The following is a 23,729-nucleotide window of genomic DNA, read 5'->3' as shown; positions in this document are numbered from 1 at the left end:
GAAAAAACAGTCTTAAATATCTTCTGTTATCCAAAGTTCAACCAAATGAATACCTGTAATGATCATTTATTATCTTCTATAATTATGTCTAAAAATAGAATCCAATGACAGACTCCTAAAAATTATCTACTAAAAATTACTCCACTTTAAATACACTAGGTTGTCGGTGTGGCTCAAGCAATCAATAAGAAATCTGGAATTGGTGGCACTTTCACCGAACAAGATGAAAAGGTACAAAAGCTGGACATTTATGTCTCTTCTGTTTTTATAGGGGAATGGGGATGGGTATGTTATTACTTTTCATGCTGATCAGAAAAAGTAACAATTCCGTGTAATACTGCAGATTTTTTTCTTTATGAGGCTGTGAGAAATGTGGATGTGAAACAGTCTAATTTTTCGATGAGCATGGTATCTCTCATACATCTCTGAAACTCTACTGTAATGCACTGTAAAACGGTTTCATAACTTTTAGTAGACATAATTTTTTACTAAATGGTTCTAACTCTCCTGGCATCCCCAACAAACATGTTCTGAATATTAAAATTTGTGTAGTGATTCTTTTTTAAATACTGTGTCACTTCTCAATATAGCAATCGCAGGATGAGAAAAAGGTTTTGATAAATTATGAACAATATATGAGATAATCAGTAGAGCAGGCAACACCTTGATTCCTAATTCCCACACTGCAGTTGCTTTCCAAACATTTCCAGAATTCATATTCAGACTGGTATAGCAAAAAACAGGCTGTGCTCAGGCTGAAGAAGTTGACTTAACCCTCAGCAATAAAAAAATCAGAATTCACCCTTTGCCTTTGAAAACTTCCCCTTTAAAATAAAATGCATACTGCGTATCTGCAGCATATCGGAATTAATCTCATTCCAAAAGGGAAAAAAATAGTGATTTTGCTATGTTAGCAGAATTTTATTTCCACTTTCCAATAGACTGAATTCCCCAAAATAAGAGAGGCTGATTGTCTGCACTCAGTTTTTCTAGATAGAATATGCTGCTGCAAAATGAGTTGATTCTTCTGAGCTGCTTCTTACATCAATCCTACTTTTACCAGGATAAACTGTGAAGGTCAGTAGTTTAAAAAAGGCAGAAGAGATTCTTGAGGAAATAACAAATTATGAGTAACTGGAAAAAAAACCAAACCCTGGATATGTGGTTGCCAAAAATAACTTTAAAATACCAATTAATACTTCAAAGTGAAAACAAAAAATTGCAGTAGTTTATCTTTGAATAGAGTTAAGATGCGGTGAGACATTATTTTCACGAGGTGTTGATGTTCATTTGCCTTCAGGATTTTGCTGCGTATTTGGCATTTTGTGGAATTGTTCTTCACAATGCTCAATTGTATGAGACGTCCCTGCTTGAGAACAGGCGCAATCAGGTATGGTCAACAGGTTTGTCCCAAGAATACAGAAATTATGATGGTTAGCTAGTAACCAGTGCCTGCTCCTGATGTTTCTCATATGGTACTTATTCCTTAGCTATTTTTAATTACTCTAATTGAATGCTGTGTATCTCTGATAAAGCTCTAACAAACTGCACTGAGAAGTAGCTGGGCACATTCCAGCTTGGGCGGCGAGAAGCGGACCATCTAGGGGAAGAAGGTAAAGCTACATGTCAGAAAATTCATTCCATGTCAATATACTCAATATTGTTGAAGTTATCCTGTGGCTGACTGTATATATTATACAACCAGAGCTGTACATATTCCAGAAATTTCAGACAGAATTATCCCTACAGAATGGTAGCGGTTATAGATTGCTCTTTTAGCCAGCTACAACTACAAATAGTCACTAACCGTAATTTCAGTAACGATCAGTTGGAAAACTGAATTTTCTTCTGATTAATGTAACTGTATTTTGCAGCCGTCTATATAACTGATGGGTTATTAATGCCATGGCCTTTACAGGTCAATATGTCTGCCATATACGGTATGAAAAGGTTTTGGAGAAACAACTAGGCAGCAGTTGTTTTAAAAATTTTCTGGTAGGTCTGAGTTTCCAAGTGACTATCAGTGTTTGTAAATTGGTCCAACTTTGGATAATCTTTTCAATTTGGCTCCATGGTTCTTGTGAGGAAAAAAGGAATATAATATGAGCACATCTGAGCAGCTAAGTCCTTCAGCAGCAGCTCTGAAATACAGCAGACTGTATCTAAATGTTCTCACCAAATGAGTTCACTAGGATCTGTTAGAATTACAACAGATAATAATTGTGTTCGAAAGTCTTAAGAAATGTAAATATCACTGTTTTTAGAATGCACACATAAGCCGCAGGAAACTATTAGGTTTCCTAAGGACAAATAACTAAGTGTTGTCTGGATTTCTCAGGTTTCATTTGACAAACTGTTAATGCCTAAATCTATTCTGTGTCTCTGACTCTCTCACTGAAAACATTTCCCCAGGTGCTTCTCGATCTTGCCAGCCTGATTTTTGAAGAGCAGCAGTCTTTGGAAGTAATTCTGAAGAAGATAGCTGCCACTATAATATCCTTCATGCAAGTGCAGAGGTGTACCATCTTCATCGTTGATGAAGATTGTACTGTGAGTATGTTTTTTGTTGGTGCTTATTCCTTGGGAGTGGTGTGGGCTTCCCTCCGTTCTGACTCAATAGTATTTAAAACCAATAGTATGTTCTGTGGCCTTTTCATCCTCTGCCTTTTCTTTTACAGCATCTGCTCAGTTTAGGGGTTGACTTGGGAGGCTTCGGTCTTTGTGTAGGCCAGACTGCCGTTTTAAGCAGCCATTTTGCATTACCTGTTGGTAAACTATGGCTCTAAGCTCTCTTCTCTGGCATAGATCTTGAATGTTGAACTCTTTTATAACTCGTTTTCTTGGCTACTGGTGTAGGACAGAAAAAAGGGAAAGGCTGTGAGAAAAACAATATGGCCTTTTCTTCCTGTGCTGAATCATTTTTGATGACACTTCTTATTTCTTGAATATGTCTAAGCAGGGAGTGTCTAAACAAGGTATCTAAACAGAATCATGTCCTGTCTCAAGATCCTGGCTCACTGAAGCAAAGCACAACTCCTTTCCGATCTGCCCATCTGTACTTTCTTCCTATTGAAAGCAGGCTGCAGAACAAGGAGCAGGATATTATGTTGCACGCCTCAGTCTTGTACTGGCATTGCTAGTTTTACCTTTACTACTTGCTATAAATATGGGTGTACTAAGATCTGGAAGGGGGAAGCATTTCCAGGTTCTGTAGCACAGAAATAACACGCAGCGCTTGCAATCAACTGCCACAATCCCATCTCTCACTGTATTTAGAAGAGTCACTCCTGCACACAAGAATACGGAAGAGGAATTTACATAATTTTGGTATTCACATATTCACACTGTCCTTGCAAGTTCGACAAACTCCAGCACCTAGCTTGCAGTCTGTCGTTTGAATCCTTAGTACAGAGAAAATCTTATATCTCTCTACATTTAGGCTTCTCAACTGTTAAAAAAGCTCTGTGAAAAGCAATACAGAGATCAGTCGATATTTTTAAAAGGTTTTGATGTCCTCACCAGTCCAAGCAAAGCAGGTCTAGAATTGGATGAGTATTAAAATAAAGTAGTTCTGTGCTGACAGATAAATTTGGCACAGCTTGTAAATACTGGCATTTCTCCTCAGAGTGATCAGTAGAGATTCAAGACACTTCAATGATATTTAAAATTGTATCAAAAGATATTTTTGTGGTAGGATCATGTACGCTCGCTGTTGGATGTGAAATTAAAAAATTTTACACTTGTCTTTATTACAGAATAGGTTTTGATAACTGCAACAAGCTTTTCATGAATACTACTATTCTAACTTATGACAACCTTATACACCTATATATTAAAATATCCTCTTGGTATTCCAGGATTCATTTTCTAGTGTGTTTCACATGGAATCTGAGGAACTAGAAGATTCAGCTGAAAATCTGAAGAGGTAAAACAAAGAATTCAAACTTTTGTTCATTCCAGGAGAACGTTGAAGAAATTATTTCCGCTGGGTACCATGAATTACTGCTATTTTTATAGAGCAGGTTTTGCTCTGAAATGTACATAATCTATGTAAGACAAACTCTATTGCCTTAAAAGGTCACACTGAGCAGAATAGGAGAGTAGGGCCTGATCTCTTCACTTTGTCAGGTCTAAGTCCATAGTTGTATGGCAAGGCTAAGCTCTGGAAATGTACAAAATGTGAGAAGTTAAAATATAAGTTGGTAGGCTGCTCTAAATCTCATCTGTAAGAAATCTGCGTAGATTACTATGTTGCAGAGTAGACAAATCCACATTAGTAGATATTAATCCTATTTATGCTTGTAATCCATTATTTTAATCATTATGCTTATTTCATAGATAAAGAAGTTGACTTAAAGAACATGAGTGACTAAATCAAGAATAAAGTCCTAAAGTTCTAACTTTCAGTCATCTTTGAGAAACCATTAAGAAGTCAGCTGGGAGGAAGGGAAAGATATAGAAGTAGTTGAATTAAAATACCCAGATTAAATAGTTCCAAATTTTATCTGAACCTCTGTATCAAAGTTTGACAATTACTGTCTCCATTACTTTTCTTTGTCATCAAAAGCAGTTGTTTCAAATAATGTCAAAAGTGAGACAGAGTTGTATATAAAATGCACTACTACAGATAGAGCGTGCAGAGAGAAAATGGAGATTGCTGTACCCCTTCGATCTTTTTTGCAGTGAACATTCGTTATATTAAATTTAATTCCATATATTAGAAAATTATGTCCAACGTCTGTGGCTTGAGCAATTAAAAACTGTGGAGCTGTATTATGATTTTAGACAATGTACAACCAGAAAGTACAGAGGTACAACAGGCTAGTAAGATCACAGGGTGAAAGAGAAAGTTCCAGTTTACTTCCTCTTCACCACTATAGGAATGTTAAAGAGAATGTACCCTTCCTATTCATTATCCCTTACATAGTTACTAGTTAATGGACTCAAAATGTAATTTACTGCTTGCATGGGCCATCAGTAAATTATTTCTTATAACTGATAGGGAAGGAATCTTGGTGGCTTAATCGCATATCTGAATCTTGTTCGTGAGACAGCACAGTTATATGCCAAGGACTGTACTATGAGTCAACCACTGGAGTTAGAACTTCTGCTATGCTTGAAGGGCATGATTTTGGGCAATAGCAGAAATATAATGACATGGATTAGATGGGAAGTATTACCTTACATAATGAAATGTCAGGTTTATTATGTAATCAAGGGCCCTGAATCAAACCCCAAATCAGACTGCTTTTGAGAACTGTGGGGCATTGCCTTGTGTAACCAAGCTCTGAAATAACGAAAGAATAATTCTCTTCCTCCAGCACTGTGAACATCCTTACACCAGAAGGATAACTAAAGTCAAGTTGAATGTTGGAGGAAAATGACAGGAGCTTGATGGGAACAGGTTTATTATTAGGACATATGTCCTCCTCCATAGCAGGCAAAGGGTCCAAGAGAATTGAAATGCCTTAATTAAATACATTGTGGCTAAAAAAGTAGGAGATGACTGATTCTGTAAAGATATTTTATGTCCTGATTTGGAATAAACAGTTCCATTTCAGTAACAGAATCCCCATGCAACTGTTTGTGCCTTTACTTTTAGAACAAATCTGAAATCAACTTAGAAGCAGAAAATTCACAAATGTTATCTGCTGCACTTTGTTTAAAGAATATGTGAATTTCATCCAGCATTGATTTTTCAAGCGCGTCAGATTTGCAAAAGGAGTTTGTTTTCAAAAAGTTCTGTTTATCTCAATATAAACCCAGTTGTTCATTCTCTATCTTTCTTCTGCATAAACTGTACTGATTTGTTTATTTCTTAAGTCTGGTGTTCAGGGTTAACGTTGTTGTATATTAAAGAGGTGGTGGAATGTATAAATCAATCCACTCTGCAGTTTTGTGATGATAGCTGGATTAGGATACAGGATTGAACTCAACTCCGCTATATATCTGTTGGTTATATCCTTTCCTCATACAGGAAAGATATTACCATTTCCTGCTTTGCATAATTAAATGACCCATTTTTGTACCAAGCACATAATAATAATGTTGTATCCTTCAGGGACTATGATACAAACAAAATCAATTATATGTATGCTCAGTATGTCAAGAATACGATGGAGCCTCTCAACATCCCAGACGTCTGCAAAGACAAAAGATTTCCCTGGACAGTGAGTAAAATAAGCTTAGATTTGAAATTCAGAAATGGAAGACCTTTTTTTCTGTTTACCTTTCAAACCTTTTTTATTTTATCCCTTGTTATTTCTATTAATTTAATGGCCACAGTTAGAATTATGCAAACACAAAAGAAGGTACATTTACCTGATAAAACTCATTATCAGCGAAGAAATGGTACGATACTCACATATTGAGCTGGGTGGCCAGGGGAGAGATTTATCCCTACAGCTGTTATTAAAAACACCCAACGTTAATTGATCAATAAATAGGCAGTGCGATGTGGAGAGCTTGCAGTATTGAAAACATTTAAGTGAAGAACAGTTGGAGGTTTTCACAGTAATCTGCGGTAGCTTACTGTGAGTGTTGGGAGGCTCTCTGAAGATCCTTCCCTTTTATCCTCTCCTTTCCCTTCTTGTTCTAGTAAAAATTATTGTTATAGATGCAAGTTCTTTGCTGTTTTGGAGAAGGAACAACTTCACTTTACTTTGGGAGCTTTTGCTTCACGCTTCAACAGGTGTGAGCTTGTGGTATGGTGTACTACTGAACACAGAGATACTGGAGAGTTAGGAGGCAAGGTCACTTGGCAAGACTCAGATTACAGTCAGGTTGCCTTCAAAGTCATCATCAACAAAAAGCAAACTTGTAATTCTGTATTTTCATGTCAATGCAGAAATGAGAAGGATGTCTGCTCTTATTATTATATTTAAGCCTGTTGGCTAGAGGGACTCAGAGAGAAGGTAATAGGAGGGAGAGGAGTTGTTATGATCAGCAGATAGTTTTTTACAAAACTCTGTTCTGAGATGCGCAACAAAAAGGTCAGAAAATACAGCGTTCAATGTGATTGTTTCGGTAAGTGGAAAGAAGGGGCAGGCTCAGGGTGGGAAGCTGTGTTGCTTCCCTTTTCCTCTGTCCAAGGTTTACTGGTTGTTCTGGAGTGGGTTTCTATGAAGGATTGAGCAACACAGGAATTGCGTGCGCACCACTTTGCAGCACAGGGCCCAAAGCTACCTTAACTGCAGGAGCGGAAGTGAAAACGGAATCGGATGGGTATAGTGTATTAGATCAATAAAGAGGTGATTATTCTGAAGACATTTTAAAATAAAATTAATACCTTGAGAGTCACCTTTCACTTTGTCGGTAGGGTTAGATTTCTTTTGCATTTTTCCCTGGAATCTAGACGACTTACACCTTCTGCATGTAAAAGAAACTCATAAAAACAAAATAATAGTACTACTAGAAGAAATTTTGGATAATGTTTTAAACACACAGTGGCTGCATCTCCACCACTGTGTAGGAGCAGTCTCAAGGCGGGGCTGTAGGCTAAATGTTCTGAAAAGTGATGAACCCTGACATGAGGGAAAACCCAGGGCTACCTAGTGCCCCAGAAACCCTGGCTGCCTCTTTATTTGGAGGGCATTCAACAGCATGCTTACTCACCTTATGAAAATAACTTTGTACTTTCTAAATGCTTCGGTGGCCTCAACTACATAGGTAGTGACAAGAAGCAGAACAACAGCTTGGGTTTATTCATGAGAGCGCTGTGGTGTTGCCTGCCACTGTTCAGGCCACTTACAAGGACAGTATGGAAGCCAAATGCTAAGCTTCAGCAGTCATCTGTATGTGTTCCTCCCTGAACCAAAAAAGTTAGTGCAGTAGAGACAAACTTAAAATATCTACAATACTCTCTAATGGCATTTAAGCCTGTTTTCGCTTAATCTCCTTCCTGTTCATTAATTCTGGGTTGGGCATTTTTATTAAGCACTGTGCACTGTGGTCTTGTCTGCAGTCCAGTCCAGTTTGACTTTTCAGTGCATCTGAACTTTACCATGAGGCAGCAGGTTCTTCTCAGGGTAGCCATAAATGAATTTTCATGCGAGCTTAACTGTGTTTCTCAGCGGCCCTTGCTGGAGAGGTCTAGGAGAGATGCTGGTTCTTATATCCTTTTTTACAGCTGATTTCACAGGTATGTCACAGTTCAGAAAGCAGCAAATCCTACTCTTGAGTTATTCCATATCCCCTCTTGATAATGGGCTGCTATTAAGTAGTAGTACTTAGGTTTCTGGAGTCACGTAAAGTATCTGGCATGAAGTGATCCTTTAATGTTTACTTTAAAGAATCACATTTCCTATTGCCACTTGTAAGCAATAATGTTTGTACATTCACCTGCAAAGAAACTGTCTACAATCCTTGCACATCACCAGAGAGCAGAGCAACAACAGTAAAAAAAAAAAAAAAAAAGCTTTTGATTTGAAATATTAGTGTGTACCCATTTTTTTGTGTCACACACAATTAGAGATTGGACCAAATGTACTTCTCAGCAACTGCCACATTATTCCAGGGTCAGTCAGAGCAGAACTAAGTCCTTTTCTCACCAGATATTTGAAAAAGATATATTGTCTTTTTGTTCCACCCTTTCACCCCCCCAAAAAATTCAGTTTCCTCCTCTTGGAGCATGAGACATGACAAAAGGTCTTTGGAAGACTGCAGGTGTTCTAAAGCCCATTTGATGTCTTTTCAGCTGCACTGAGTGCAACACTTTGTCTTGGTGCAAAGTTGTCATTTTTGTGAAAGTGGTACCTTCTAATGACAGAACCTATTGTAAAATTGGCACATTTGTAGCACAATTACACAAGTCACTGTAAAATCCTACTGAATTAAGCTTATCATCATTATCTGCATTATTCACCAAAGCTTGTATCAGATACAGCGTTTATTACACCATCCAGCCGAAGATATGCAAACTCTTTGAAGACGTGGTTGTTTTTTGAAGGAGGATGTAAGCCAAGGATAGTTGTAGACCCCAGCTCTACAGCTTTTTCACTTCAGCCACCTGAACATTAGTCTTTAAAATTGTAACTGTATTTTTTTGTTTGTTTAACAGAATGACAATGCAGAAAATGTAAGTCAACATATAAAGAGTTTGCTGTGTACACCAATAAAAAATGGGAAAAAGAATAAAGTGATAGGTAGGTATCTTTAAAAAAAATATCTTTATACATTTCATAGGAATATTTCTGTGCCCCACAGTAAAATCTTAGCAATGTGGAATCTCAACCCAAGAGAAAATATCCTTAATTATTATGTTTTCAACTAATAAGTCCACTGCAACCTTGCCTGTAAATTGCTTACCTAGTCAGTTACCAAGTGTCTACAACACTCTTGTGATACTTCAACATTTCTATAGCTTATTTGCATTCGGAAAGTTTCTGTAAGTAAAGTCATTTTCATTTCTTCCTGTTCAGAGAGTCAGTTACTGCTTTTACTTCTGTAGATGTTTTACAAGGCAGTGAAAAGAAGAGAAGATGTAAATCACTAAATGAACTTTTCAGGCCTGAGCTGTCTGTAGTGCTGGGCTTTTAGGGAACAGTGGTGACATGTGGAAAGGCCAGCTGAACGGCACAGGTGTTGACAGGTTCCTCAACGGAGACTTGGCTACAAAAACATTCACACACTGGAAGGCTAACTGCTGTGCAATTTTGGTGCTATCAATTGCCCTTCGGAGGTGCCTGCTTCTATCTGTGGGTTACATAGGGAGCCTGCAGTCTTATCGTAAGACGCTAGTTTAAGTGTCTAAAGCTACCCAGTGTAAATATCTCCGCAGCATCTCCTTTGCTTTTTCTAGAACTACTTTTCTTCTGTATGAAAGAGTGGCCATAGTACCACTGGTTTCCTGGGGTAACATTTTCAGAAGTAATTTGACATCACTTAGGTCTACGTAGGCCTAGATGCTTATGGAAACTTAGAAGTCTAGTTATCTCAAGTTTCCTAAAAATGTTTAGGTGGCTGTGGTCTGGTTCCTCAAAGATGAGTATACACCTAAATAGTTTTGAGGTTCTGGTCAGGGAATAAGCTTAATGAGCTTTAAGTCTTTCAGTGAGTTTAAGGTTCACCTTAAACAAAGGGATGATGATGCTTTTGGAGATTACCAGGACTTCCCTGTGCTGTGAAGAGTAGAATGAGTGTCAGCCTGCTTTCCTGACACCAGTAAGTTCCACAAGCAAACAGAACATAAAATCTACTGATTCCTAGATAGCATGGATCCAACTTTCTCAGCTTTACAAAATTTGGCAAGGAAATGTTGAGAGTTCCAAGAATGCATTTTTTTAAATGGTCTTCAAATATTTTCCCTTGAGAATTATGGTAAAACCACATAACCCAATGTATATAGTAAGTATGAGGTCCCTTTTCCATGAAGACAGATCTGGGTTTTTTTAACTCTTGAAGAAGAAAGAGAAGCGTCATCTTTACCTAATGGAGTTCTCTGAAATGTCTTTTGATATGAAGTTCTTTAATCAGTTCTTTTATTACTTTGTTTTAAATATCCTACCAGATCCTAGAAGACCAAGATGAAGATTGAACTTTAATTAGAGATAATTCACTATGCTGTTAGCTACTGATAAAACAGTTGCATCTGATCTCATATATTTTTTTTCTATTGTTATTTTCTGTGGAAGTTCAAACTGAAAGTTTCAGTCAGGCCACCCATTCAGGTGGGTTTTTCAAATCTGAGTAATTGTCACTGGGAAATTTTCTTTGAAGTGTTTTAAGGTTTCACAGCCTGCCTAATGTTCAGACCTTTAATAAGGCAAGGTCAAAAAGTTGTCTTTGGGACAATACCCAGAAGTTCCTTTAGCATACTATGTGCTATGTGAGACTATTGCTATAAGTCTACTTTTTTATTTTTAAGATTAGTATACCCAAACCCAGATTTTGGGAAGTGGGGTGTGCAGATGGCCATGGGGTGGGAAAAACTGTCCACAACAAAACCAGGCAAATCTTACTGGCAAGAAAGATGAAAGAGCTTTTTTATTCTCCCAACCTGTGGGAGGTATGTGGTGAAAGCTTTACAGAATCTTCCTGGGGTTTTATAACTATGTCCCAATAAAAGACTTTTGAGTTTTCCTTTAATTGTAATGTATTGACCCCTTGGTGCTTTGGGGAAGCTTTTGGAAAAGGTTACAGTTAAAGAGTCATAAGTACTACATAATATATTTACTGCAGTTCTCTCATTTTTTTTTAAGAGAGATTTACGTGCATCCAAATGCTGTGTCTTTTAAGAGTTTATTTGCTTTTGTGGCTTATTCACTGTTGAGTCGTAATCTTGTGTTCATTACATCACAGTTGCTATGGAAATAATTATAATGTCATAAACAGTACTAAACAGAGATCTGAAAGTGAGTTTCATGAGATTTTCCTATAGAGTTTTTAAAGTTGGCTTCTTTTTCCCAGGAAAAAGTTGTGTTCTTAGTGAATCCTTATTTGCTGGGATTATCTATTTTTACTATCATTCAAGTATCTAGTCATCACATTCCATTAGGGTTCAGAATCCTGTTTACAATATTCAGATACCACAGCCCCTGCCACAACAGTTTACAGCTACAGTTATAATATTCTTACTGATCTCTTTGGAGGAGACTCTGATGCTAAAATCCCAGTTCCCCAAACACAATGTAATTTGGAAACAGGACCATGTTACATAGTTACCAGACATTAAAACTACATGCAAGGCCAATGTTCTTCTAAAAAACCAGTTTGCACGTGTGTGCTACATTCTTTTCCTCAGTTTTTCTACATACTGTAACAGGGAAGATGCACGCTTGCTCCCTCAGACTCTTTTTTGTTTTAATTAAAAACTTCAATGAGCTTTTTTAGTCTGTAAATATGGAGTACTAAAATGCTGGAAATACTTTCATATAAAAAATTATTAGCACTGACAAGACCTTACAGTAGCTGCAATTATGTTCACTGCTGGTACTGCTATAAAATAGTATTCATTATAATTTTTTCTCTACCCATAAGCAGAGAGCAAATCTGGCCTCCCTGACCTTAGAGCGGTGAAGTGTAAGGCATTCAGATTCTGTTCTCATATCCTGTGTAAATTAGGAGTAGCTCTACTGATGCAAGAAAACTGAAAAATTGTTAAGTGTTCTGGAAACACCATGCTAAATAGTTATCTTCTTTTTTGCTGGTTAAATACATATTTAATATTTTACTCTTTCTGCTGCAAAATGTTCTTAATGAAATACACAAAGTATACAAACTGTATGCAACAGCAATTTATAGAAACTGAAGTCTTTTTCATTTAGTCATTTTTTTCAGAATTTTCAGTTTGCAACTGTTGTTTTCACTGGGATAATTATTTGCAGTTGGCCAGGAAAATGCTGGCTTTTATGCTTGAAACTGTTAGTACTCACACTCATGAGAGTGAGAAAACATTTGGACTCACTTAAGAAAATAATCACTCCCAAAGCAGTTTTGGCCAAAGACGACGTACACTTACAATGCAGCTGCTTTAATTAATATTCTGATTTCTTAGCAGAAGCTGTCATCCACTAGGTAAAACTAAAGTGAGGTATATGTGTGAATTTCCCTCTGTGTAAAATAGTGTCAGGGATTTATGCTGCAGCAAGGTTTGGTAGAAGTTACCTGTGAGACCTTTCAATGATGTGCACAGAGCAGTCCAGAAATTCTTAACAGAAAGTAAACAGATGGCAACTATCAACAAGTTTGAACCTAACAAGCTGAATTCAGTAAGATGCTTTTCAATGAGTTCAGCAGTCTTTGGAGCAGGCTGTAATTCAATCACATCCTCATAGAATCAGCAAGTATATTTAAACTTTGAGCCTCAACTTGGGTATTCTCTGTTTAGTTCATTTGTTTTAAAAAATTTCAGTACCTACTCAAATAAGGAAGTGAAAACTCTGCGTATCACTGTTCTGACTTTCATAAATGTTCTTTTGGCATGGTTACAAAAATTTAATTAGCCTCCAAAGGACAAATTGTCTTTAGGGATTAAATCAATCTAGAATACTATTAATAATAAACGTTAGGATGAAAATGACCCTAGAATTTCACAAGATAATCAAGTCTGTAAAGCCCTACATTTTTCTTTTACAAATACTAATAAATCCTTTTGAGTCCACTAAGTAATAGATAACATTTTAGAATTTATTCTATAAATTAAATTACTCTAAAAAACTTCAGGGAAAATCCTACAGCACTCCTGTGTGTCACTTTTGTGTATATCGTTGGTTTATACTGTAGGCTGAACTGTCCTAGACTTAATTTTTCTCTTGATGTTCCATACAATAGGTGATACATTGGCAGTCCTCTGTATTACTTCTTTTAATTTCTTTATCCTGGCATAGGGGTTTGCCAGCTTGTGAATAAGATGGAAGAAAACTCAGGCAAAATCAAGGCTTTCAACAGAAATGATGAACAGTTCCTGGAAGCATTTGTCATCTTCTGTGGCTTGGGAATCCAGAATACACAGATGTATGAAGCTGTAGAAAGAGCCATGGCCAAACAGATGGTGACATTAGAGGTGAGCTCAAAATCTGTGGGGTCCTTAATTAGCCTAAAACAGATCCTAATTTTCCTCAGACCCTGTCTGTTCTACACATAAGTGCAGCTACTCACATGGATACTGAACAGAAACCATCCTCCCCCAGGAGAACAGCATTTGGCCTGTCGAGTTGCACAGGAATTTTTCTGCTTCTTTCCATATCTGCCAGCAGATTTTATTTGGTATTGTATTTTAACTTTACTCATGAGGTTTAGTGGTGAGCTGAATGCATCTTTTCCTCTACATGAGGCTACACACTGGCAACATAGCAAGTTTGTTCTGTTGCGTAGGAAGAGGAAATGGTTTGGGGGATTAGGGGCTTCCTTTTCTTGTCTGAGGGTTTCTGTGATGATTTTGGCTCAGTCCTTCAGACAAACTGGTTTGCGGAGTAACAGCAGCATTATTGTAGGTTTTCAGTCATTTCCTCAGACTCCATCAAACCATATCAAGATGAACGTCATCTAGTCTCAGCCTTTGAATTGGTTACTGTTAAGTTTAATAGCTACAGAGGGCTTTAGTCTGAGAAGCTGAATTACTCAGAGGTGATAACTTGAAGCTGAAAGTGAAAAATTCGTAGACTTTGGATCTCCTGACATTCATAATGTAAACAGAGTGTTTGCAGAATTCCTAAAATGTGGATTATGTACCCCATACCTTCTAAAAGAAATGTTAGAACTCTCAAATAAACCTGTATTAAATCACGTTAAATAAAAAGGTGGTAAAATGATTGTCAGAATAATTTCAGTGCTTTAAAAAAAGAGAGCTGTTTGTTTATATGGCAAATTAGCAATTCTCTCTGCTACTATAACACTTTACAGATAACATAGGAAGTCCAGACAGATGATAGGTTAGTATAGAAGATGGCTTCTTTACAAAAAAAGTCCATCTCTAGTTGCTAAAAAACCTCTGGAACATTTTCATGTCCTGTGTTCTCAACAGCCAAAACATACGAGCTTATTTTGTTAATTTAAAACAAACGTATTGTCTTTCAGACTTTTTGCCAAGTCTCACTTAGGGCAAAACTTTCTTTTATGTCTGAATAAACTCCTGAAAGGATTATTATGGCAACACTGTCAGGCTCATAATTATAGCTGTTTCGTGTATTATTTGTCTTTGAAAGTGGGGCATGAAAACTTTCCAAAGAGAAAATCAGAGTTCTTTGCTCTTTTATAGAAACTATTTATGTTTTCTGGCCTAATTATCTCAAGAAGATCCTGTGCTGTGGGAGATTTGTGAAAGCTGCAGATATCTCCCCATATGCTTTCAGAGACCTGCCTGAAAACCAGTGTGGGCCCCGCATGGACACTGGATTTCATCGGCAAATGCAATGCTATGCAGTGCAGCTGCAAGCTGAAAATTCTGCTTTAGAAAAAATACCTTTTCATCACAATCTTCTTTTGTTTGTACTAAGGGCTGCTTTTCTCTTTCTGTAGGTTCTCTCATACCATGCTTCTGCTGCTGAGGAGGAAACGAGGGAGCTGCAGGTAACAGCGGTAATTGAATTTTTTACTATTACTTTAGAACTATTGCATTAGCAGAACAACAAAGGGCAGTCCTTTACACAGACGTGATCCCTAAACATGCAGTAGCACATCTTCCAGAAATAAAAATTATAGTGAAGCTTAAACTGGTTGGTTCCTGAGTTGAATCAATATATCACATTGAAGGGAAACGTTACAATGCCTACAGTGAGAGATACAGGTTGGTCAGAGAGCTGCAGTTACAGGGGAATCAGAAGTATACTAACTGCCTTTCTCATGAGAGTAAGTGACAGTAACAGCTGATGCAATGTTAGCATCAACTCACAATGATTAAATATTTCAAAAGCAAAATGTTGAGAACTGTTCTTTCTGCAGCTAAGTCTGAATGTTGTATATTTTATATCTTTGGTACCTTTCAAGCATCCCAAGTATTGGTACAGCTTTATAGCCTTACACAGAAATTGTGTATTTAATTGTTAATGCCATGATTTTTTTATTTCTACGGTTACTTTTCTGTGCAGTGTCCTGTTCTGCTCATGTTTAATTCTGTGTTTAGAAACCACTGCCTAGGGAATAAGTACAGCTATGATTTCAAGTGTAGTTCAAAGCACAGCCTGTGCTTAGTCTCTCCAGATCTCTCTGTTGGAGCGGACGTTCTGGGGAAATAGCATCACCCCTGCTGTAGGAAACAAAATGGGAGGGATGGAGAGGAAGGTAGACATAGGGGACCACGTGCTGGGTAGTATAGGACTGGACTGGACAAGCAAGGTGCCACAGAACAAGGCACAAGGCTAAGGATAGTTCTAGGATGGTTAGCATCACACAGATTTTGAACGTCAGTCCTACCACACTGTTGCTCATCCATAAAGAGGCACTGATAAGACCAGCATGCATCTCCTATGGCTTCTCTTCAGGGCTGGTGGTGTAATTTCTGTGGTTACATCTTAACTGCTAAATAAAACAGAACCACAATAAACCTAGCACTGAACCAGTCCACCTCTACTGCTTAACTGTCCACGCGCTTCCTAGCACAATCTTGGCCATGTCAACTACTGCTTTCCGGGGCGGTATGAGAGCACATATGCCAACAAAGTAAACCATGGATCAAGTGCTATGTAGCACAGACAAATCAGTTTGTGGCATTTTGTCTCATTGCTAGAGAAGGATCCCTGTCCTGTTTTATATAGCAGTATAGATCTAACTGCCTTATCGAAAAATTGGTTTCTTCTTTGTGCTTTTGTGTACAATATACCTAATTTAGTGACCATTCCTAAAATTGCTCTTCAAGCATTATTCTTTTCTTTAGAAAGCTTAATTTCTTTATTTGGTGCCACATTCCACCACTTTAATTACTCAAAACTTCCCTTATGGCATATAGACTTTCTAATTGTGCTGCCTTTTGTGAAAGTAGTTCTCTTCTGCTTTTTTCCAGTTTGTTTTTCTTTGTAAATTGCCATGATTTAATTTCTTCATAGCTGTCACTCCTCTTTCTTCTCAAGAACAGAGTGCAGCTTAGATTTCAATGTGAAATTTGTCATGTGTCGCACAAAGGAAAACATTGATCCTTGATTTTTTTTTCTCAATTACTGACTGTGAAGTTGTTTGAGATCTTCCATGCCAAGCATTATGGAAGTGCTGTTCTTATTACGGTAAAAGTTGCTCAAAATACTTCTTGCTTTGTGGAGTCTGTTCATGTTAAAGGATTTTACTACCTGCTATGATGTATATGGTCTCCAGTCTGCTCTTCACCTAATTTATTATATGACCTATATTTTTGCAGCTGGTGCTGCAAGTGCCTTAGTTATGTCTTAGACTACCACTCAGTCTCTGACTTCTTAATAACCCAAGCTTCTGTATGTCTTTACTTCATTGCTAGCTCACCTCGCAGATGTCCACGGTAGCCAAACAGATGGTCAAAGCTGAGTCAAAACATTACAAAGCTAAAGGAAAGTTTATTAGATTGAGAAATGATTTGTTTTATAATGTGTTTAAGAATAAAAGTACAGCCAATATTTGTCTGAAGTCTTGCACACAGTTCTTACTGACTTCAGGAGAGGCTTGGTTGAGCCTGGCATTCAGTCACATGCATGCACTTAGAGAGAACGTAGAACAGTAATGTACAAGGAAACGTATTCTTTGCCAGGTAAAAACTATGTTCTGTAACCTTTCTCGATTTGAATAACAATCAAGAGAAACACTTTTTTAAATTGTCTTCAACATTTTAAAGACTGTCTGCTTCCTTTAATGATCATTGGGATTCTTAGCAACAAAGTCAAGAAACTCTCTTCTGATTATAGTTCTAGATAATAGCTCTCCTGAGCATGCTAATGCACGATGGTATATATATGCCGTTGCAGATCAAAGTGATTAAAATAAAAATTAATCTTGACATTTTCCCAAATCCGCAAATGAGGACTATCATTGACAGACCCCATTCCATTCATCTTCTTTTCTCAGGAACCAGGAAGAGGGATGGGATCGGCCAGTTTGTGCTAGGTGAACAGGAATAGGAATTTACTCTAGAGTACAAGCACCCTGATAGAAAAGACCTTGTCAAAAGCTACCTATTTTCCAAACCAAGATATGGAGAACAGGATGTTAATTTTGAATATGTTCTGCAGGTGACAAGAAGAATGGTAGCGTCATATGGGAAGGTGATTTTAGGTCTCTCTATAAGTTGATCTCAAACAGCTTTGTGCTTCAAAGATCAAAATTAATGTAAAAAGAAGAAACCATTAAAATACTTTTTTTCCAAGATTTAGTAGTATATAAAAATTCAAGACAAACTGACTATGTTTATAGTAAGCTGAAAAATAGGAGTATAAACACTGAAGAAAAAGGTTTTATATTTTTTTTCCCCCAGTTAATTGCAAATTGCAAATCTCTGAGGTCAAAATCAAGCTGTTAAAATTCAGCTGGAGTTCAGTAGCCAGCTGTATGAATGATGGCCACAAAACATACATCTTCCCTAACTGAGAGACAGAACCTTTATTAAGGGCAGTTCCCATTGCTTTTAGGAGCAATGAAGACCATAAATTCACAAAGGAACGAGGCAAAAGTTATCCTCAAGTATTTCAGTGGGCATTGCAGAACTCAATTTTGTTTTGGAAGCTACTCTTGACCCTTGAGGATAGAGCACTCCTTAGCCCTTGAAAGTTTACATTCTTCTCTAAAAATTTAAAGAAGCTCTTGTCTTTTCACATGTACAACTTTGTAGTACAAAAAAATGTAGTTCTTTCTGTTATTTTGTAACTAAGCACTATGTAAAATTTAGTATAAGAGCTCTTCTCTAGCTAGGTAGAACACATGCCGTCACAAAGTTACTAAGCAGAATCAATGCTATATCAAAACAGATATAGGACTCGAGCTTTATAGCTTAATTATATATTGGAATTGATATTTGTACTTACTACATTTGAATCATTACAGTTAATATATACTTTATTAGTGAGATATGGCATTGGCAACAGAAATCACTACAGTGTGTCACAAGTGAAATCTGTGACAACAGAATTATCAGCAAGTAGTTTCTCTAATTTGAAACTGTAGCTTTCAAATACATTTAATCTGTGGACTCCCGAAAGGTTTAGATTGGAGGAGCAAAACCTTACAGACAAAATTTCAACCCACTGACAATAGCCTTGGCTTTCTTCTTAATTACCCTATGACAAGATGCGATTGCAGACCCTTACCCTAAAAATCCACATGGTAGAGTCCCATGGTTAATTACCCTGCACTGCAGCCTTTCAGTTGAATTAATTAAAACCTTATTCCTAAAACAAGGAAAAGAGACAGACCTTGCTCTTAAAATATCTGCTGTTAGCACATACCCTGTGAGATACAGGATCATTGCTGCCTTTTTTCCTTTGTCTCTGTACTCATGAAGTAGAGCACAATTAAATGTTGCAACTATCAACCTCTGTTGTTGTTTTTTTTTTTTCCTGGCATTGTTTGCTGTTTCTGTGCATTGATAAAGGTAGCCATACTTGAAAAGGGATAGGGCCAAGCGAGTTTCAAGATCAAGTCATTCATGTTAAAGACATCAGTACTGCTATTCCTAGTTTTAACCTAAGTCCTGGATAAGTAGTGACAAAGGGAGCACCTGCTACTCAAGTTGGGAAAGCTAACTTACTTCCTTAGCGTCTGCTCTTGGTTGTGGGGCAGAGACAGGTGATTCCAGAAAGCAGCTCAGAGCAAGTGATTATTTTAAGTACCAATTCAGGGAAATATGTACGTGTGGCAGTTCCTTTCTTATGCAAATGACTCTTTCCTCAATCTAACTTAAACTGTCAGCATGGTGTAGAGGACTTTTTTGTCTTTTTTGGTGTGCTGACAAAGACTTTCCAAAAATTTCTGTGAAGTACTTGTGCTAGTATTTTCCCCTAAGAATAACCTCTACCACATTACTGAGATACCTTTCTGTTGACTATCTTCCCATTAACACAGCATAGAAAGACTTCAGTTTTGAAATCAGCATGTGGAGCACCTAACTAATATAACTACCTTGTCTGAAGTGATAGACGGATGTTACCCATCGTTTATTCCAGGCTTCATATCGTACAACTTCAATGTAATGTGTGGAGATGTGGTCCAGGTGCCTAAATTGCAGTGATGCAGCAAGTCACCATCTATAAACTGGACCCTCCCTTGTGGCTAAAGCTACACATTGCATATTACAACTTTTGTTCCACTACTGAGGGTCAGCTGATGAATGGCAAACTACTTGGCTTCAGAATTTTATTACTTTTTATTTTTCACTCATATCATTGTATCAAGCCAGCCAAAATAGATTAAAGTGATGTTTCTGGATATACCTTTTTGTGATTTGCTTTGGTTTGCTTCTAAATAATCTGCAGAAAATAGGTGCTTCATCAGGCAGTTGGACTAGATGATCGTTGTAGGTCCCTTCCAGCTGGAACTGTTCTGTTCTGTTCTATCCTATCCTGTCCTGTCCTGTCCTGTCCTATCCCATCCTATTCATTATCTGCCTTGTAATAGGCCGCAGTCAAATTTTTCAGTTTCATCATCATTTCCGTATACTAAAGACATATTGCATCAGTCACCTCCTTTGAGCCTGGCCACCGTCTGCAACCTGTGCTTTATCATACAAAGCAAATGAAAGAAAGCAAAACCGTTCATAGTTGCCATTCAGTTACCACAGTAGTCCCCATTTTTCTTAGCCTTCCTTTTGATGCCAAAGTATTTATAGAAACCATTTTTGTTCCCCTTCCCATTCCTCACTAGTTCTGACTGAAGCTGAGCTTTGGTTTTCCCATCTTCATCCCTGCACGCTTTGGTAATGTCTCTACATTCTTCCCGGGTAGCCCATCCCCACTTCCTCCTGTGTACTTCATTTTTTCATTTGAGCTCACTCAGGAATTCCCTGTTCATCCATGCTGGCCTTTCACCCAGCCATGCTGGCTTGACCTCCTGCATGCCAGAATGGACTGTTCTTGTGCTTGAGGCTTTCCTTGAAGGTAACACTTTGGTGTATGAAATGAAGTTATGAGCTTTATCTCTAAGTTTTTCAATCATAATAGAAGACAAGTTTTAAAAATTATTTTCTATACTTATCCAGGTAATGAAATTAGAATCACTAATTATTCACTACTAATTACTATTAATACAATGCCTATAGTAAGGAATAGTAATTAAAAAGCCACAGTTATGCAAAGAGGGGAATTAATTGGCACATTTTCTTCTTTTCTTGACTATTTCATGCTCTTTATAATATTCCTGAGGTGGGGAAATTGAGCAAGAGGTTGTAGTTTAGTCAGTGCTTACAGAAGCTGACCGTAGCTCAGTAACTTGAAATTAAAATAGCTGATGAACTTTCATGCTGTAAAATGGTGGGCAGATAGCTCTACTGGCTTCAGTAAGTGAAAGAGAAAATATCTAATCCAGTTAAATAACACCCGAATAGCTATAGAGTGCAGTTTTTGATGTCTCAGCTGAAATGAAACTTATTGTTGTGGCTGTCAAAGGCAGGATGTCAAGGAAGGGAAAGATAAATTATGAATGAAGTCAGAACACAGGCATGAGGTGTTCTGTTGAGCTCCTACTGTGTCCTTCCAGCCCCTTTCCTCATTAAATATCAGACTACAGTTGCAGTTTTTCAAAATGATGTCATTACAGTTCCTGAATGGTTGCATTATTTTCCACTGAACATACAGGCCTGGTGGTTCTTTCATATGCTCATAGGTGAAATACCACATGAATCCAAACTGAGGGACACAAAATTACTGGTACAAGACACGTGTGAGGATGTTGGAACTTTTTTCCTGTGTAAATACTATTTCTCATAATCTTTCATGACTTTCCCATTCTGACACACAGGAAAGATAACAGCAAACATATGAACCAGAGATAAGTAGATGTAGTTATGGGGAGAGCTGATTTGCATGCTACCTGTAATAATACTGTAGATTATGACACATGCTTCCTTTTCAGTGTCTCAGCCTTCTAGGACATAGTTCCCGATGCTGGAGAAATGTTTTCCCCTAGAATTACAAAACGGAAGATAAACACATACGTTTATTTCTTTCGCCATTTCAGTTTTACCTGATTTTATTTTAAACCACACTCATATTGCGGTGAATCAACTGTAAAGAAGTAGCACTGACAACTCCACCTTTTATTTTACTGAAAAAACTGATATTAATTTTTGTTCTATAGTGTAAGACTTACGACTTATTTTGTTAGCAACCTTAGCATCTGTATTTTGAAGGGCAACCAATACCTATACTCTGAATTTTATAACTAGAAAAAGTAGAGTTGTAATACATGTAATATGTGGAGATATTACTGGTAATAAAAGTTACAGATTTTAAGAAGTATAGAGTTGGGGGTTTTTGTCTACCTTATAATTTCAAATTTCACACTGAAGGTCTATGGTCATACTCAAATTACATCAAAAACATTGTCCAGAGGTTTTAAAGATCCTTGATCACAGATGAACCCTAATTTTTCATGTTTCTAGCCCTGAGAAAGCTCTGCCTGTGGACACATTCTGACTACTGTAGTGCCGAATGTGGATTCTGTTAGGAATTCTGTTCTACTGACATCTCTTTCCTCACCATTTTTAGTAAAACGTCAACAGTTACAGATTTCAATGTCTGCATGTCCATAAAAACAAATATGTAACTCCACTGCCTTATTTTCTCAATCTCCCAATTTCATACACGGTCTTGGTTACAATTTGCCTTAGATGATTTAAATAACAGACTGACCAGATAATCCTCTTCTTATTCTCTTAATCTGTGGAAAAGCATGTGTTAAATGTAAGCAAATAAGGTGATGTCAAACAAGAAAGGCTAAGGAAAGATAAATGAGAAGTAATCATCAGGTTTCAGTATAATGTGAAGGTAAAATTTAGTATCTCACTACTCCTTTGTTGTAAATGCAGATACTTACGTTATGCTTTCTCTTTCCTAGTGCTAAACTGTGTTCTCTTATTCTGCTCTAGGCTGCTGTGGTACCGTCTGCGCAATCTCTCAACCTAACTGACTTCAACTTCAGTGATTTTGAGCTATCAGATTTTGAAACAACACTGTGTACAATTCGAATGTTCACAGACCTCAACCTGGTGCAAAACTTCCAAATGAAACATGAGGTATGAGTGCTGTCAAATGCTGCTTCATATAAAGAGACAAGTTAATTGTCAGAAAATCAGAATAGTGAAACCAGCCTACAGTAAATATAATTGGAAATCTGTATTAAAGAGTAGTGAGCAAGCTAGGAAGGTATATCAAGTGGGCAATACTGGGGTTTGTCCTCAGTTTGATTCTACTGAATGATTAATAATTTGGTTAATGGACTGTAAAATGGTTTTAGAAATCTTGGGGTGTGGAGGTAGAGGACTTGGTGAAAATTCAAATTAGTTTGAAAATGTATAGCAGTATTCAAAACCAGCAAGAATAAATAGATAAAGACTAACAAAAACAGCCAAATGCATAAATTAAAAATAGTAAACAAAGGAATAGCTAGTGGTAATATTAGATTAGAGGTTAGGGAGAACTTTATAATTATGGAGATAGGAAAGACTGAAAAGATTACTTATGTGGGCTGTTGAAATTTCCCTGAAAGTTTTTACCAACAGATCCAGTTGTAGATATGCATTTGTCAGAGGTGTTCTAGACAGGCATTCTTACTTTGCTCCTGGCACTAGAGGTAGACTAGATAATCTCTTAGGCCTCTTCCAGTCAATATACACAATTTCTATTTTTAAAACTTTCATTTTTAAATACTTCATTTTTGCTTTATACATTTTTCAACAGAACTTCCAAAGTTCAGTATCAAAATGCAGGATTAATTCAGAGGACTTCATAGGCAAACAAACTGGTAAAAGAAAACAGGCATTTACTTTCTAGATCACCAGTTTATAGACCAGTTTAGATTAGTAGTGTTCAAGGGCCAAAGGGAGTACTGCATTACCTAGTCTGATCTCTTGAATATCCCAGTACTTAGTTTGCCCTTTGTGATAAGGCCAAGAGCTTCTATCTCGGTGGGTATGTCCCAACAGAAGAGAGGGAGTCGGGTAGGTGGGCTTCTAGTTCCTAGTGGAGCAATTGTAATGGATTTGCAAAACCAAAATAACACCATGACAATAGACATATAATTACACATCTCGATAGAAGCAAGTGAACGTTGACAGCTTTGAAGCTACACGTGCAACTTTCCACACTAGAGCTAAAGAAAACTGGCAGTAGCTTACCACTCCTTTTTTA

The 23,729-nt window shown here is 37.3% G+C and overlaps 1 protein-coding gene and 1 long non-coding RNA gene across 12 annotated transcripts in view; one reads left to right on the top strand and one right to left on the bottom strand.

The window, feature by feature from the left end:
* LOC142056016 (uncharacterized) overlaps positions 1-23,729 on the bottom strand; it is a 60,044-nt gene that overhangs the window by 3,470 nt on the left and 32,845 nt on the right. The gene's annotated exons all lie outside the window — the stretch shown is intronic.
* Positions 1-23,729, top strand: part of PDE5A (phosphodiesterase 5A) — a 139,402-nt gene that overhangs the window by 96,935 nt on the left and 18,738 nt on the right. For 7 of the 11 annotated variants that reach the window (XM_075090137.1, XM_075090135.1, XM_075090136.1 and 4 more), the window contains 9 exons: positions 160-231; positions 1,301-1,390; positions 2,413-2,550; positions 3,858-3,925; positions 6,062-6,170; positions 9,059-9,143; positions 13,326-13,501; positions 14,956-15,015; positions 22,469-22,615. In XM_075090137.1, coding sequence (XP_074946238.1) covers positions 160-231; positions 1,301-1,390; positions 2,413-2,550; positions 3,858-3,925; positions 6,062-6,170; positions 9,059-9,143; positions 13,326-13,501; positions 14,956-15,015; positions 22,469-22,615 — 945 coding nt within the window. The remainder of the gene's footprint in view (positions 1-159; positions 232-1,300; positions 1,391-2,412; positions 2,551-3,857; positions 3,926-6,061; positions 6,171-9,058; positions 9,144-13,325; positions 13,502-14,955; positions 15,016-22,468; positions 22,616-23,729) is intronic. The other 4 variants (XM_075090138.1, XM_075090134.1, XM_075090140.1 and 1 more) reach the window with 1 other exon arrangement.

Source organism: Phalacrocorax aristotelis, chromosome 4, assembly GCF_949628215.1.
Source record: "Phalacrocorax aristotelis chromosome 4, bGulAri2.1, whole genome shotgun sequence".
NCBI classification, from domain to species: domain Eukaryota; kingdom Metazoa; phylum Chordata; class Aves; order Suliformes; family Phalacrocoracidae; genus Phalacrocorax; species Phalacrocorax aristotelis.
This window is presented reverse-complemented; position numbering and strand designations above follow the sequence as displayed.